Source organism: Acomys minous (assembly GCF_964271855.1).
Source record: "Acomys minous genome assembly, chromosome: 13".
Taxonomy (NCBI): Eukaryota; Metazoa; Chordata; class Mammalia; order Rodentia; family Muridae; genus Acomys; species Acomys minous.
Window position 1 is genome coordinate 54108793 of NC_140495.1, and position 14638 is coordinate 54123430.

At 44.9% G+C, this 14638-nt stretch overlaps 1 protein-coding gene across 1 annotated transcript in view; it reads left to right on the forward strand.

Annotated features, from left to right (window-relative positions):
- Positions 1-4580: 4580 nt before the first annotated feature.
- LOC311580477 (interleukin-1 receptor-like 2) overlaps positions 4581-14638 on the forward strand; it is a 40152-nt gene continuing 30094 nt past the window's right edge. The window contains 6 exon segments of the mRNA XM_084752116.1: positions 4581-6381; positions 7114-8045; positions 9625-9707; positions 9871-9940; positions 10638-10872; positions 11818-12013. Of these exon segments, the coding sequence (XP_084608242.1) occupies positions 9672-9707; positions 9871-9940; positions 10638-10872; positions 11818-12013 (537 nt within the window). The 5' untranslated portion in view covers positions 4581-6381; positions 7114-8045; positions 9625-9671.

Here is a 14638-nt window from a genome sequence, read left to right on the forward strand (position 1 = left end):
TGAACAGCTGGTTAAGGAAAACTAACCATTGGTTGAACAACTAGCTAGAGGAACTAGTTGTTGAGGAGAAGTTGAAGAATAGAGGGAAAAGAAATACTTAGAGACTCAGGCATATGTGCTGAAGTTCTTAAAGCCTAGGAGAACTTTATTTCCTGGCTCTCTATCTGTCTCTGTCTCTGTCTTGCTTGCTGTCTGTCTGACTCCTTGCTGGTCTCCTTGGGCCAACCCCAGTATTTTAATAAAATGAAGTTCAATTTTTTTCATTACAGATTATATCATGAGTTTTGCTATCTTTTATAATCAATACAGCATTCAAAAATCAACAAGGTAAGAAAACAGTTTACCAAGGAAATAAAAAAAGTTCTGTGAAACCTACAATAAAGCATAAGGAAAAATCAATTAATTACCAAGCACAAACTGATTATTATTTCTTAAGCAATATTCAGGAAAGTTTAATCATTCATTTCCCTGTGCTAAACCATTGCATTTACAAGACAGTCATACCAACAAAGATTGAGCTAAATGTTCTCTAATACAGAAAAAACATGACTTACTCCCAGTCCCAAACCAACAGGTGTGCTATCTAAGCCTAGGTTAACTGCCAAGGAGTCTTCTATTGTAAAATATGTGTAAAGTGTGATGTTCCAAGCCACATTCTATTTTTCTCAAAGCAGATTCTATAGAAACATTTCTCCATCTAACAGTATCTAGCCAGGTACCTTTATGTTAAGGTTAACTTTCTTTCATGCAGTTTCTGTTGGGTGTTCACAGTCAGAGCAAAGAACTCTATCATCGTCCCAAGCCTTAGGCCAGATGCCCTCTTTCAGCATTATCTGACGGAAAACGTTTTCCCTGTATGATTTTCCATAAGTCTGAGAAGTAAAAAGAAAAAGACAGTTTTAGGAGAAAAAGCAGATTTCCAGACAAATTTTCACCTGGATCATACATAATATTTAAGGACAGAGGCGATCAGCTGGAGATCTTTGGAGCTTTGTCAAGCAAAGCCTCAACAGCTGTTCTGCATGTCTGGAGATCATGCTGGACAGTCGGAAGTCTCTGGAACTTATCCTCATGTCCGTGACAATTCTCAATATTGTCTGCATCATATTTTAAGAAGGAATTAAGTGCTAAAGAGATGGCCAGCTGCTTTTGAGGACATTGGAGGCAGAAGATAGTTTAGTGGTAAGAAAATGCCCTGCTCTTGCAGAAGACATGAGTTCCGTCCAGCACTTAAAACCACCTGTAGCTCCATCTTTAGGCATGAGTGTCCTCCTCTGGGCTGCGCAGGCACCTGTACTTGCATTCATACTCACACATGTTTGCATGCACACAGAACTTTAAAAATTGAAATCTTTTAAAAAGTGAAGGAAACCAGCTAAGAAGGAAAGGCATAGGGAAGAGAGGCTTCTCTGTGGTGGAGACAGAGTGCAGAGGGCAGGAGCCTGAGGCTGGTGGACGGGAAGCTCAGCTAGCAGCCAGGGAGAAGAGACCAGCAGTCTTCACATCTTTACTTTCTCCCTCCTCCTCTCCCTCCACTCCTCCATTTTTCTTTCTATTTCCTTCCTTATTAATTTCTCATTCTTTCTCCTTCCTTTTTCTTTTCTTCTTTCATCTTGTTTTATGTTGCTGCTGGTGGAACCCAAGATTATATTCACACTAGGCAAGTGCTCTATAACTGAGCAATCAGCCTTTAAGCTGGGTTTTTTAAACAACAGTGTTTTAAGAAATAAAAACATTTTCAATTGTATGTTTACTTACAACATGCATGTGACAGCAAGTGCTCAGTGTTGCTTGGGTCGGCATTCCTAAGAGATTCCACACATGACAGGCACTCTGTCAAGATTTGCTGACTGTTAGGAACTGAGAACTGCAGAGGTGGGAAATTATGTGATCTGAGAAGAGGAATCCTAAGAAGGAGGTGCTGCCAATGGGAATCTGAGCCCTTTTCTAGGCCAAGTATCTCTGCTCTGCTCCATGGCCACTTACTCGCTCCTGTTTAGCATGTGACAGTCGGTTACCCTCTCCACTCCTAGCTGCTTTTCTCCATGTTGAACTACAAGATAAAGAACAAGGCTTCCCGGAGTGTAAAAATCTATTTTATGCCAGCCACTTCTGCCCCTTAGGGTCAAACCAATGTGCATTTACATCCTGGTCTAATCCATTAAAGACACGCACGCGCGCGCGCGCGCGCGCGCACACACACACACACACACACACACACACACACACACACACGAGGCCATGGCAGGTTGTTTGGTTACTCTAAGGCTTGGTTTTTTCACCTGAGCATGAGGGAAGTGGTCAAGCTCCCTTGCACACACACATTGGGAAATATCTGAGAGTCTGTGAGCAATAGAGCACTTCACTCTTCTGTCTGTCTCATTGTACATGTAGAAAGGACGTGGGGAAACCTAGCTATACACACATTTTTCCCGGTCACAGGACAATTTAACAATATGTTTGCTACCTTTAGGATGTGGACTGGTATGCTACATATATGGTGTAAGCAAACATGCAATTAAATATGCTTTTACTTTTTAGAAAACTGTTATTTAAAAACATGCCATTTAGCACCATCTTCAAGATTGCTGACTTCTAAGAACAGAAGTCAACAACCATAAAAGCTACTGAAGTTCACCTTTGGCCAGTTGTGCAAGGGCTGTGCCAAACTCCACTTTATTCAATAGTAGGAAAAAGACCACAGAATTAAATACCTTGAGAAATAGAGCACACAGTGCATATGCACACATATTCAGGAGACAGTGTCATCATCAGTTGTTTATTGATCTCTTGAAACTAAGTCTATCCTTCTACCCTGGTCTGTGAATCTGAATTTATCCAGCACCAAAGATAACAATAAAAATTGAAACAAAAGCATTTGCTGCTCTGCTATCCATGCCGTATGGCTGAATGTGTGCAGTATATTTGGTACGTATGTGTGGTGTGTGTATGTGCTATGTAAATGCTGTTGTGGATGGTGTGATGGTGTGTGTGTGCATTTACATAGACTGTTCTAGAGTGTAATCTCTCACCCCATCACAGTTGTAAACTTTCCGTTAGGAAGTAAGAAGAGGTAGAGAAAAGTTTATACATCACTGAATAACTTTCTTCGTATAAGATCAGGGTTATAAAAAGAAATCAGCGTAAATTGGAAGATTAGAAGTAGTTGTAAAATTCCTTCAGTAACTATAAAATCCCTCTATACCTTTGTTTTTTAGAAATGATTGTTGAAAATGGACCTTCAATGTCACCAAAAGAAAAGAACACAACCGTTTTTCTAAAAAACTTGTGAAGAGTAAATATGTAGAAGTTGAGAAATCTTTGCCTATAACATGTGGAAATCCTACCTACAGTGAGCTGATCAACCACACATCACTGTATTGGGTAATGCATCACAGCAAAGCACCCCAAGACTAAGTGTCCCAAACAACATACACACCTCGACTTAAGAGTTCTGGAGGTCACATTCTGAATAAGTTCATTAGGCTGAAGTCGAGGTTTCAGCAGCTTTTTAGAGAGTGTGGGGAAATAAACTTCTCTGCCATTTCTCACTGTCCAGAGGCTGTCTCTATTCTTTATCTCCACAGCCAACAGCTCACTACACGGCAGTTTTCCCTGCTCTCCTTCCTCTCCTTTTCTCCTCCTTCCTCTCCCTCCCACCCTTTTCCCCTGACACACACACATGCACACATATCCATCATAGATGTATTTCCCCGAGTCTGACCTTTCTGACTTTCTTATGAAGACACATTTATAGCCACTTGGATGATGTAGGATAACTTCCCTTTCCCCGGGTCCTTAATCAGTCACACCTACAAAATTCTTGGGGCCATATTCTTCTGCTAGAACACAGTGCCAAGGATGGAGCCAATTATAAACCAATGAAGTTTACTTGCCTAGAAGTGCTGGAAAAGTCCTGATCAAGGGACCACCAGTGAGTGTGTATCTATGGTGGGCTGTGTGGCTTGGGACACTGGATGTCTTTATCACTCCGCAGACTGCCGAGAGACAGGTCTCTTCCTAAGCCAGGAGCTTACTCATGACTAGACTCACTGGCCAGGGAGCTTCCATGCTCTGTCTGTCTCTTCCCCTGCTGGGGTTTCAGGCCCATGCATTCCTGCTGAGCTTGTTCCATTGGTTTTGTGGATTCGAACTCCGGTCCCATCTTAGCACATCAGCTATTCCTGCCCACTGAGTCACCTCCCTAGCCCCAAGAATAAGGCCACCAGGCTGCATCATCCCTTTACTGCAGGGTAAATGGCTCTGTGTGAGACAGAAGAATCTTTATCTGAACACAAGCAGCTGACACCATGATAACTGGACTGACAGCACACAGTGCATGGATACAAGGGAGACACTTCATCTTCTAGTTTGGGTGGAATGGAGGGAAAACTCAGGATGGCATACAATTTAAAATGTACAAGTTGATTATTTTAATGTTTTTACTACTTAATGTTTTGGGGCCAGTGTTGACCTACGGTAACCTAAACGGCAGAATATATAGCCATGGATGATCCAGAGCTGCTACGTTGGAGCCTTTGTCATATGGATTAACAATGTCACAACAGGTGTGTGTTCAAGATAAGTGCAAGGCAATTCTAATGTTTTTGTTTGTTTGTTTGCTTTGCTTGCTTTTAGGAAACAAAAAAAATAGCTCCAGCTATTTTGGGACCAAAGTTTGACACTGGAGTAGTAGTAGGTATGTTCTACAATGCCTGTTTTCTGAATTTATAAATGGAGCCACAATTGAGTCTTCAAAGGCTGAATCTGTCTCTCTGTTTGTTGATACAACTTATTTTATATTTATTGAAGAATATTACCAAACGGGGAAAAGCATGCTATTGTTTAACTATTGCACTTTTAGACCAGCTAAATGACATTTCTTTTCAAAAGAAAGTGGGGCTTAGCAACTTAGGTGTGAACACAGTGAATTGCAGTGCTGGGTGGAAACAAAATATGCCATTCGCTGTGGGCTCTGTGGACATGAGCATCATCTGGAGAGAATATCAAGACAGATGGCACCCTGCTTTCCAAGCTGGAAGGACCAAAAGACACCAGCTGATACCTAAGTGTCCTGAAGACTTGTTTGTATCTCTAACTCTGGTTTCTTGTTCTGGAGAGAAGGGACATTGAGGAATCACCAAAACATTAGATTCACAGCCTTCTGAAAAACAAGCTTCCTCTTTCTATGGACACAGGGATGGAACTAGAGCCACCAACTGAAGCCACACAGCACAGCTTCCTTTTTCTACAAAAGGGAAATGATTTGCTAGTGGGACTTTAGCTTGCAGTGGGATCTCTTGGACACAGTGGGTATTCCTTCAAGCACAAGCCAAAGGATGCCTGGCTATGTGCATGTATGGATGCACATGTTACATACCATTGCCTTCTAAGGCTCTACAGTGCTGGCTACTGCACCAGGCAGTGTCCCATTTATAAACAGACATTTACCACTCAAACCAACATATATCCAGACTTTAGGTTCGACCCCAAAGTATAGCTTGTGGCTCTCTAAATTTCATATAAGTTAGACTGAAATTGAGAAAAAACTGAGACATTGGTATAGACCCAAAATATGTCTCCAGCTGTTAAACTCCTCCATCGCCGGCAAACTCCAGTCCCATCACCTATTTCTCAGACTCTTCAGGAGCTTCCTAACTGGGGCTCTGCAACCTTACCTCTTATTAAGAGTTCCTCACAAGACATTTCTTGATTTATTGGGGTGCACATTTGGAAAACACATGCTTTAAGCGTGCAAATCAATGTCACAAGCATGTAGATCAAAACAGGAAGAGCAACAAGAGGGCGTCTTCATCAGCTCAGAGCTTGACTGGCTGATTAACCGGGGATTTCCCTGATGCCCCAAGGAGGAGGAACATAGCTCTTTCTCTAACCAGGAACATGCTGGGCAGAGCCAGAACTGACACGGGCCAGGGCCTTAGGGGAGCTGTGGCTTCAGATGCTGAGAATCTAGCTCTTCCCACTGTATGGAGCTGCGGCTATCATTTCCAGGACCATTGTATGCTTGGTCTATAATGTTCTTGAGATGTCCTGTAATCCCTTTGCGTCATGATTTGATTAGCCTTCTGCTGACTCTGCCCCATTGCATGATCGCTTCTGCTGAACGTCCCATTTCTCCCTGGAAATAGTATATAAAACGCTGTGATTTCTAACATGTTTGCTTGGTATAAGACATAGCTTGTACAGATCCCCCATCCTGAAGGCTTTGTCTTCTCTCTTCTATCCTCTTCATCTCCTGAACTCCTGGTCCTCTCTCGCAGGACCTCGTTACTGAAAACGGGCTGCTGATGTCCAGGCCCCACTGCCTGTGCCGCAGGGATGCACTATTGCAGCGCTCACCAGCATGTACTCATCGCCTGGGTGTGGATATTACATTGCTCCTTTTCCTCTCCCATCCCAGCTTCCTATGTGATCCTTGTTTTTAAAATCTATGGAATCCACTTAGTGCTCAGCCGTCTCGGTGATCTTTAGTGGTAACAATGACAGTGAAACAACAAATATGAGATTATGTTATATTTCGAGATTGAAATATTCTAATATCCTTTAATTTTACCCATAATAAACTCAGCAATTGTACTGTTGTTCTTGGCCTCATGTCTTCCATACCCTTGTTTACCCAACTCCCGGTTTACTGTATGGTGATCACACTGCCTTCATTTCAGTTTTTTGGGACTCCCTAAACACTGTCCTTCAGAGATTTTGTACTAGTTTTTCATTCTACAGGAGATGGCTCGGCAATTAAAAGTGTGAATGGCTGTTGCCGAAAACCAGAGTTTGGTTCCCAGAACCCATGTCAGGTGGCTCAGAAGCACCTGTAATTCCAGTGCCAAGGGATCTGACACCCTCTTCTGGACCCTATGGTCACCTGCGGTCACATGCATATACCCGACACAGATGTGCACACATAATTAAAAATAATAAAAATAAACCTTAAAAAGTAAAAATAGGGAGCTCCTCTCCAGACCTCTACCTTGAGCCTCCTGGCCACTGTTCAGGAGAAAGGGTGGGACTTATAACGCCCCTTTTATCTCTTCATCATATTACATATTTTGTGTGCTTCTTAATAGTTGAATATCTTTTTCTTAAAACCAGAAAATAATGACCGCAAGCTGTGGAAAGGCCCGTGCCTGTAAGCTGTGTTTCTGGCACCCAGCATGTCTGTCATCTGGCACGTAGGGGTGTCGTTAATGTTTGGGAAGAACAGACAATGAAAACCTTCGCTAGAGAAACAATGAGAGCTTTGCCAACGCAGATGAGGACACTTGCCTAATAGTCCCGGAGCTGCTCTCAGACATGCGAGAAGACATTGCCAGAACTGCCCCAACAACAGTGTTCATAGTAAATGGAAAAGTACAAAATTGGAACAACCAAACCGGCTAAAGGAGACTGACGCTAGGTTGCGCATGCTCATACTATGGGATGCCATATGGTTGCGCATGCTCATATCAATGAGATACGCTACAACAGCAAGCCTGTATTAAGAAGGACAATACCTCAAATTTTTAAATCCCACAAATATGCTTCTATGAAAACCTAAGTTATATAAGTATGTATGTAGTAAATTTTTATAGTGAGTAATAAAACCTATGTAAGAATACCTTACAGTGCTTAAGAAACTGTGTCTCTGTCTCTCTTTGTCTCTGTCTCTGTCTCTCTATCTCTGTGCCTGTCTCTCTGTCTGTCTGTCTCTCATCCTCTCTCTCTCCCTCCCTCCCACCTCCCCCTCTGCCACACGGAGGAGGAGGAGCAAGAAAGATTAGGTAGCAAGTTTAAGACAGAGATTTGGGCATGTTAGGATAGACACAGGGAGCCCGGAGAGGATTCCTTCTGTGTGTTGCTTACAGGACGCGGCTTGTTTGGAATTACGTAGCCATTTACGACCACGTGATATGCACGTAAAGAGAAAGCCATGGACGTGAAAAGCGGGGAGGACAAGTGAAGAGACAGAATGCACTAAGTTCCTACCACGGCAGGGTTTCCTCTGACCATCACACACGCCCCTGAAGTTCTGCTTTGGGACCTCTGTAAGTACCTGCTCAGCGCCTTCCATAGTTTCTCTGGGAGGTTCTGCATGCAAACATGTTATAGTTTCATATTTTTTATTTTAAAAACTTTAATCAGTTCTGTGTTAATTGTACGTTATTGGGGTCCTCTTACCAGCTTCTTTCACCCACCGCCTAGTCACTCTTCCCTGTTTCCTTCTTGTTTAATGTCCGTATAGGCAGAACCTGAAGTGTCCATTTCTTCTGTTTCTTAATTCACTTAATGCCATGGTTTTCTTTTTTGTTTTGTTTTGTTTTTATTGAAAAGCTTACAACCCTCAAATCTGTTTTGTATCTAAACTCAGCGGTCGATTTTTCATGCAGCAAAAAAAAAAAAAAAAACAAACACTTAATCATCATAGAGATCGTCCCGGAAGTGTAAAGCTTGGGTCCAGAGTGCTTCTGGCAAGGCACAATGGACACCTAGCCATCTAAACTCTGTATGCTTGGGACCCCTAGTCTCACTGTCCCTAATTCCACAAAGACCCTCAGGAATGTTCATCTAAGAAGCAGCTGGGCGACAGCACTTACTGTCTTTCTCTTCTCCTCAGTACACAGTGTGTGTGTGTGTGTGTGTGTGTGTGTGTGTGTGTGTGTCTGTCTGTCTGTCTGTGTGTGTCTGTGTGTGTCTGTGTGAGTGTGTGTGTGTGTGTGTGTGTGGTGGGGTGGGGTCTCCTGTGCCTCTGGGGCAGGGCAACAGGTCCAGGCAAGCAGAGCTTCTTGACAAGTTTAGACTGCAGATGTGCTCAACCTGCGGGATGTCTGTTTTACTGAATATTGAAAAGGAGGACTGAGGGTTAATACTTTTCTCCAGAAGCCACGTGGAATGGCGTCCATGTCTGGCATAGCCCATATTAGGCAGTGCTGGCCATATAAGAACCTCTCAAATAAAATTTGGAAAGGGAAGGTTGATAACCCTGCCCCACCTACAATCTGGAGCTGATTGAAGACAACATTCCTGATAGAGGAACATGTTACCTCGGAATCAGGCAAAAAACAAAACAAAACAAAACAAAACAAAAAACACAAAACTGAAAGCCATTGCAGGGACGGATTCTTTCTGTCCTGTTCCACTTGAGGAAGGTGAGTTTGCCACGCCCCGCGGCTCAGGCTGTCTGACTGGGATCCTGTTCCTGGCTGGGTTTCCTGCTTTTCTTCACAGAGACTCATTGCTCTGCAAGCCCAAAGGCAGGTGGAGCATCCTCCACCTGGCCCTGGCAGCATCATTGCTAGGAGAGTGCAGAGGGGAGCCAGGGATCCTCACTGGGGCACTAGGCAACTTTTCCCGGAAACTGGGTTGGGGTCTTCGGGCTCTGGTCCTCCCCTCCAATTCCTGCCTGGCCTTGCTCTTCTCAGAGGGGCCAGTGCAGACTGGTCAGGAAGCAGGGATCTGGGATTTCCGGGGAGCCCATCAGACCCAGGCAGATCTAATTCCAGGCTCACAAGGGGTGGGTCCATAGCCTGCTATGGCTGCAGTTGGATCATCTGACCCTGGCTTGGTCCAAGTAAGGGCAAGAGATACCATCAAATCCCCCAACCTCCCCACTGGTCCCCTCCACAGGCTGGTGTGAGTTTACTGACTTCTGAAGGTCTGGCATAGCAAAGTGCATGGAGTATGGCTGGGACAAGGTGAGCCTTGGAAAGGTGAGACCAATGTGGAGAAAAGCTCATGGAGAGCAGAAGGCCAGCGACCTGGGCTCGGATCTCATTTTCTGGGTTCTCAGACGTCTGAGCCCCGCGGTTTGTGGGAAGGGACCCCACTCCGCTACACCCCTTACTTCTCCCATGTCTTCTTTTTCCTATGTAGCCCAAAATGGGGGTGCCATCCTTGCTGCTCTGTGGGGTGTCTTTTGTGCTTCCACTCGTTGTGACAGCAGGTAAGTTCTGTGAGTCCTTGGGTACCAGAGGCCTGTCGCCTCCTGAGCAGCATCTCCTGTCACTCATCTCCAGGCAACTGACTCACTTTCCAGGGCATCACCTGAGCCCCAGCCTTACTAATCACGCTTTCCTCCAGATGATCTGGTAGGCAGAGGACAAAAAAATGGGGAATAGGAAAAGTTCAGCCCCAAGTGCTCAACACTAAGTGCCACTTTTGAGCTTTGGACTAACTTAGGTGATACAGAGAAGTCCTCAGAGACTCATGTGGACTCAATTCCAGTGTTGAATGGATGGATCACTAGTGGTGTCTGTTTCATATGAAGGGTTATTTTATGGTCCAAAGCTGTCAGACACAGAACAGCCTAAGACAAACTAAGCTGGTAGAAATGGGCTTTAAACCACCATCCACAGTGGGTGAGGATGCCTTTCATCCAAGTCAGTAACTGACTGCAAGCGCAGGAAGAAAAGATGGCCAGGATGTGTCTGTGCTGTGAGGAGGAGGGCAGAGGAGGAAGGGCAAAGGGGAGGGGGCTGGGGAAGCCCTGTCCTTAAATGACTGGGCTAGTTTGGGAAAGTCCTCAACTGAACAAGTCCCTAGATAAAATGTCACATTGCCCAGAGCAAGTTACATCCTGAAGTGATCAGTGACACCAGTTTTCTGTCACCGTATTTCTCCTTCCTTCTTTTCTCCTCTAGATACATGCGAGGTTGCTGAAATGCACCCCAAAATGATTTCAGAGGGCCAGCCTTTTGCTTTCAATTGCACATACCCCCTAGTAACAAACAGGGCTGTCAGCCTGATGTGGTACAAAACACCCAACAAGAGTCCAGTGTCCAGCAACCAGCAGCTTAGAGTCCACCAGGACCAGTCCTGGATTTTGTTTCTTCCCTTGGCACAGGGTGACTCGGGCATCTACCAGTGTGTTATAAGGTAAGTCCTTCACTTAAAGTAGAACTGATTAGTGGGTTTCCCTCTCCATTTCTATATACATCTTCTAAAAAAGAGGGTGCTGTTAACCTTTATTATTTTAGACATGTTATATAGCCTCTACCAGTTTCCTAATTACATAGGCCCCTAAGTACCAAAAGGATAGATTGAGCCACCAGCAGGCACGTTCTTAAAGACAAGTGCAACGCGGCACAAATACAGGACATCCTCAAGCTGGTATGAGATGGCTTCCAGTAAGCACATTTGAAAGCAGAACAGATTTATACATAATTTTTGGAGCACAAGTTGCATCTTTTTAACTGAAATGTTTCAGGGTTCAGTTTGTGAAGCTTTCCAAGACTTCAGCAAAACCCACTTTTAACCCATATTTGGCCACAGACCATAATGCTGCGAATTTCGGTACAATCTTGAGTGGCAACAACCTACTATGTTCTCTCTCTAAATCCTGGTTTTCCTATGGCAAGTGCATACAGATTTAATCTCTGCTGATCTGGAACTGTTTTTGGTCTGTGGTTTTCCTGCCTTCAGTATATTTAAGTGGCACGGACAGGTGCTTTATATTTCACCAATCCTTTGTTTTATCTGATGCTTCTTCATGCATAAGCGTAGGTGACTTTTGTGGCTGAGGTGCAGAGTGAACACTGTAGAGTCTCTTCAGAGAAACAATTGAAGAGGCCTACAGTGTCCATCAGTCAGGCTGGGCGAAGCTGGCTGAGATGTCACTGTCCACCCTGCATAAACGCCACTTACCCTAGGGTAATGCGTGCTTCTGGGCTGCTCGTTACTTCTTATGAGGCAGAGGGGTTGTACAGGGTCTGGAAAATAATCAGAGAAGATGGGAAAATGACTCAATGAATTCCGGGACTGCCTAGGAGTTCACTGGGCTCAACCTGCTGTTGGTTTGTTTGTTGTTTGTTTTGTTTTCAGGAATGCCCACAGCTGTTACCGAATAGCTATAAACATAACCATTTTTAAAAAGCATTGGTGTGACTCGTCCATGGAGAGTCCCATGAATTCAGCAGACGAGTACCAACAGACGTTACCCATTGGAATGTCGGGCAGTCTGGCGTGTCATCTGACCTTTCCAGACAGTTGTGTTTTGGATTCAATAAAGTGGTATAAGGTAAAAACAAACAAACAGAGCAAGACAACAGCACCGCCACCCTCTGTTGATATTGCAATCTCCTAATATAAAACCCACTTTTTTAAAAGGGTAAATTGAATTCTTCAGGGCACAGTTAGGAGATTTTTGGTGTGCTTCAGACAACAAGTGAGAGTAATCCTGATAATTACTTTAAATGTATGATTGTTGTTATTTTGTAATATTGTTGTATCCTCTTTATGCCACCAGTTATCCATTTTCATACTCTCCTGCTTATCTTTTGTCACTCACACTGGTTTGTTAGAAAGTTGCTTTGAAAATTACAAATTACACATATTCACGCCTAAGGTCACTCCTGCCATCCCTGTTCCGTGTTACTCAGCACACATTGCCCCCAGCAGGTGGCTGCCACAGTCGGTTCCCACCATGGCTTCCTATAGTGTTTGACCATTAACATTCATTAGCTGCTTTCCCTTTGACATGTGACCAGCGCGTCTTCCCATGTGCATCTTTCTTCATCTTGTTTCCACTGTAACTTGGCTTTGACTCCACAGACAAGGCTCAGCTTGACTCTGGAGCTCAGTCCCTCCTCCTGCTTCCTGCTCCTCAGCCCAGCTCCTCCTCCTCCTGCTTCCTGCTCCTCAGCCCAGCTCCTCCTCCTGCTTCCTGCTCCTCAGCCCAGCTCCTCCTCCTGCTTCCTGCTCCTCAGCCAGCTCCTCCTCCTGCTTCCTGCTCCTCAGCCCAGCTCCTCCTCCTGCTTCCTGCTCCTCAGCCCAGCTCCTCCTCCTGCTTCCTGCTCCTCAGCCCAGCTCCTCCTCCTGCTTCCTGCTCCTCAGCCCAGCTCCTCCTCCTGCTTCCTGCTCCTCAGCCCAGCTCCTCCTCCTGCTTCCTGCTCCTCAGCCCAGCTCCTCCTCCTGCTTCCTGCTCCTCAGCCCAGCTCCTCCTCCTGCTTCCTGCTCCTCAGGCCAGCTACTCCTCCTGCTTCCTGCTCCTCAGCCCAGCTCCTCCTCCTGCTTCCTGCTCCTCAGCCCAGCTAATCCTCCTGCTTCCTGCTCCTCAGCCCAGCTAATCCTCCTGCTTCCTGCTCCTCAGCCCAGATATTCCTCCTGCTTCCTGCTCCTCAGCCTTTATGCCATTTACTCCTGTTGTGGTGACCCCCAACTGTACGATTATTTTCTTTTTCTTTTTTTCCTCCTTTATTAATTTATTCTTGTTACATCTCAATGGTTATCCCATCCCTTGTATCCTCCCATTCTTCCCTCCCTCCCAATTTCCCCTTATTCCCCTCCCCTATGACTGTTCCTGAGGGGGATTACCTCCCCCTCTATATGATCATAGGGTATCAAGTCTCTTCTTGGTAACCTGCTGTCCTTCCTCTGAGTGCCACCAGGTCTCCCCCTCCAGGGGACATGGTCAAAGGTGAGGCACCAGAGTATGTGAGAAAGTAATATCCCACTCTCCACTCTACTGTGGAGAGTGTTCTGTCCATTGTCTAGATCTGGGTAGGGGTTTAAGGTTTACCGCCTGTATTGTCCTTGGCTGGTGCCTTAGTTTGAGCGGGACCCCTGGGACCAAATCTGCCTATCATAATGTTCTACTTGTAGGCTTCTAGGACCCTCTGGGTCCTTCTACTTTGCCTTTCTCCCATGATTCTCTCATCTAGAGTCCCACTAGAATGTCCTCTCCTCTGTCACAGTTTCCTGGTAAGTGAAGGCTTTCGTGGGACATGCCCGTTGGGCTAATATGCAAATATAAGTGAGTATATACCATTTGAGTCCAAGAAAATTTGCTCAACCATGTTCATAGCAGCCTTATTCATAATAGCCAGAACATGGAAACAGCCTAAGTGTCCCTCAATAGAAGAATGGATAAAGAAATTGTGGTACATATACACTATGGAATACTATTCAGCTATTAAAAACAAGGAATTCCCGAAATTTGTGGATAAATGGATTGAGCTAGAAATGATCATAATGAGTGAGTTAACCCAGAAGCAGAAAGACTCAAATGGTATACGATTATTTTCATTTCACCTCCATAACTTTTGTGATTTTGCTGCTGCTCTGAATTGTAATGTAAACATCTGATATGCAGGGTATCTGATATGCGACTTCTGTGGGGGTCAGGAACCACAGGTTGACAACCACGGCTTTCTGGATTTCACCTGATCACCCCCTCCCCCGCACTTACTCTGCAGTGACGGGATTATTCAACTCTCTCACATTTTCCTTTGCTGAATTTCCGTAGAAGATTGTTTCCTGGGAAGCGGTGCATTTCATTGAAGCTTTCATCCATACTGGCCAATGATTGATCATCGCTTCTCCTACAGCTGTGGAGACTCTTTTAGTCCTCATTTCAGGATAGAGACCCACACTCCTCCTCTCTTTCCCTGACCTGGTCTAACACGAGCTACTTGTCCTTCAAACAGAGCCTTTCGTCTGAAAGCCCGCTGGCTCTCTTCCTATTCACCTGGGTTCTTTGCCTCCTGGTGAGGAAATGAGTGTCCTCACACCTGCCTTATGTATCTCTGACAGAGGGGGAGGCTCTCAGGGTGCTTGATCAGCCCCCCCCCACAGCTGCTACATGGCTAAGATGCAAATAAGGAATTATTCTGTTTCACTGATGTCATAACTTGCTTCCAAAGTT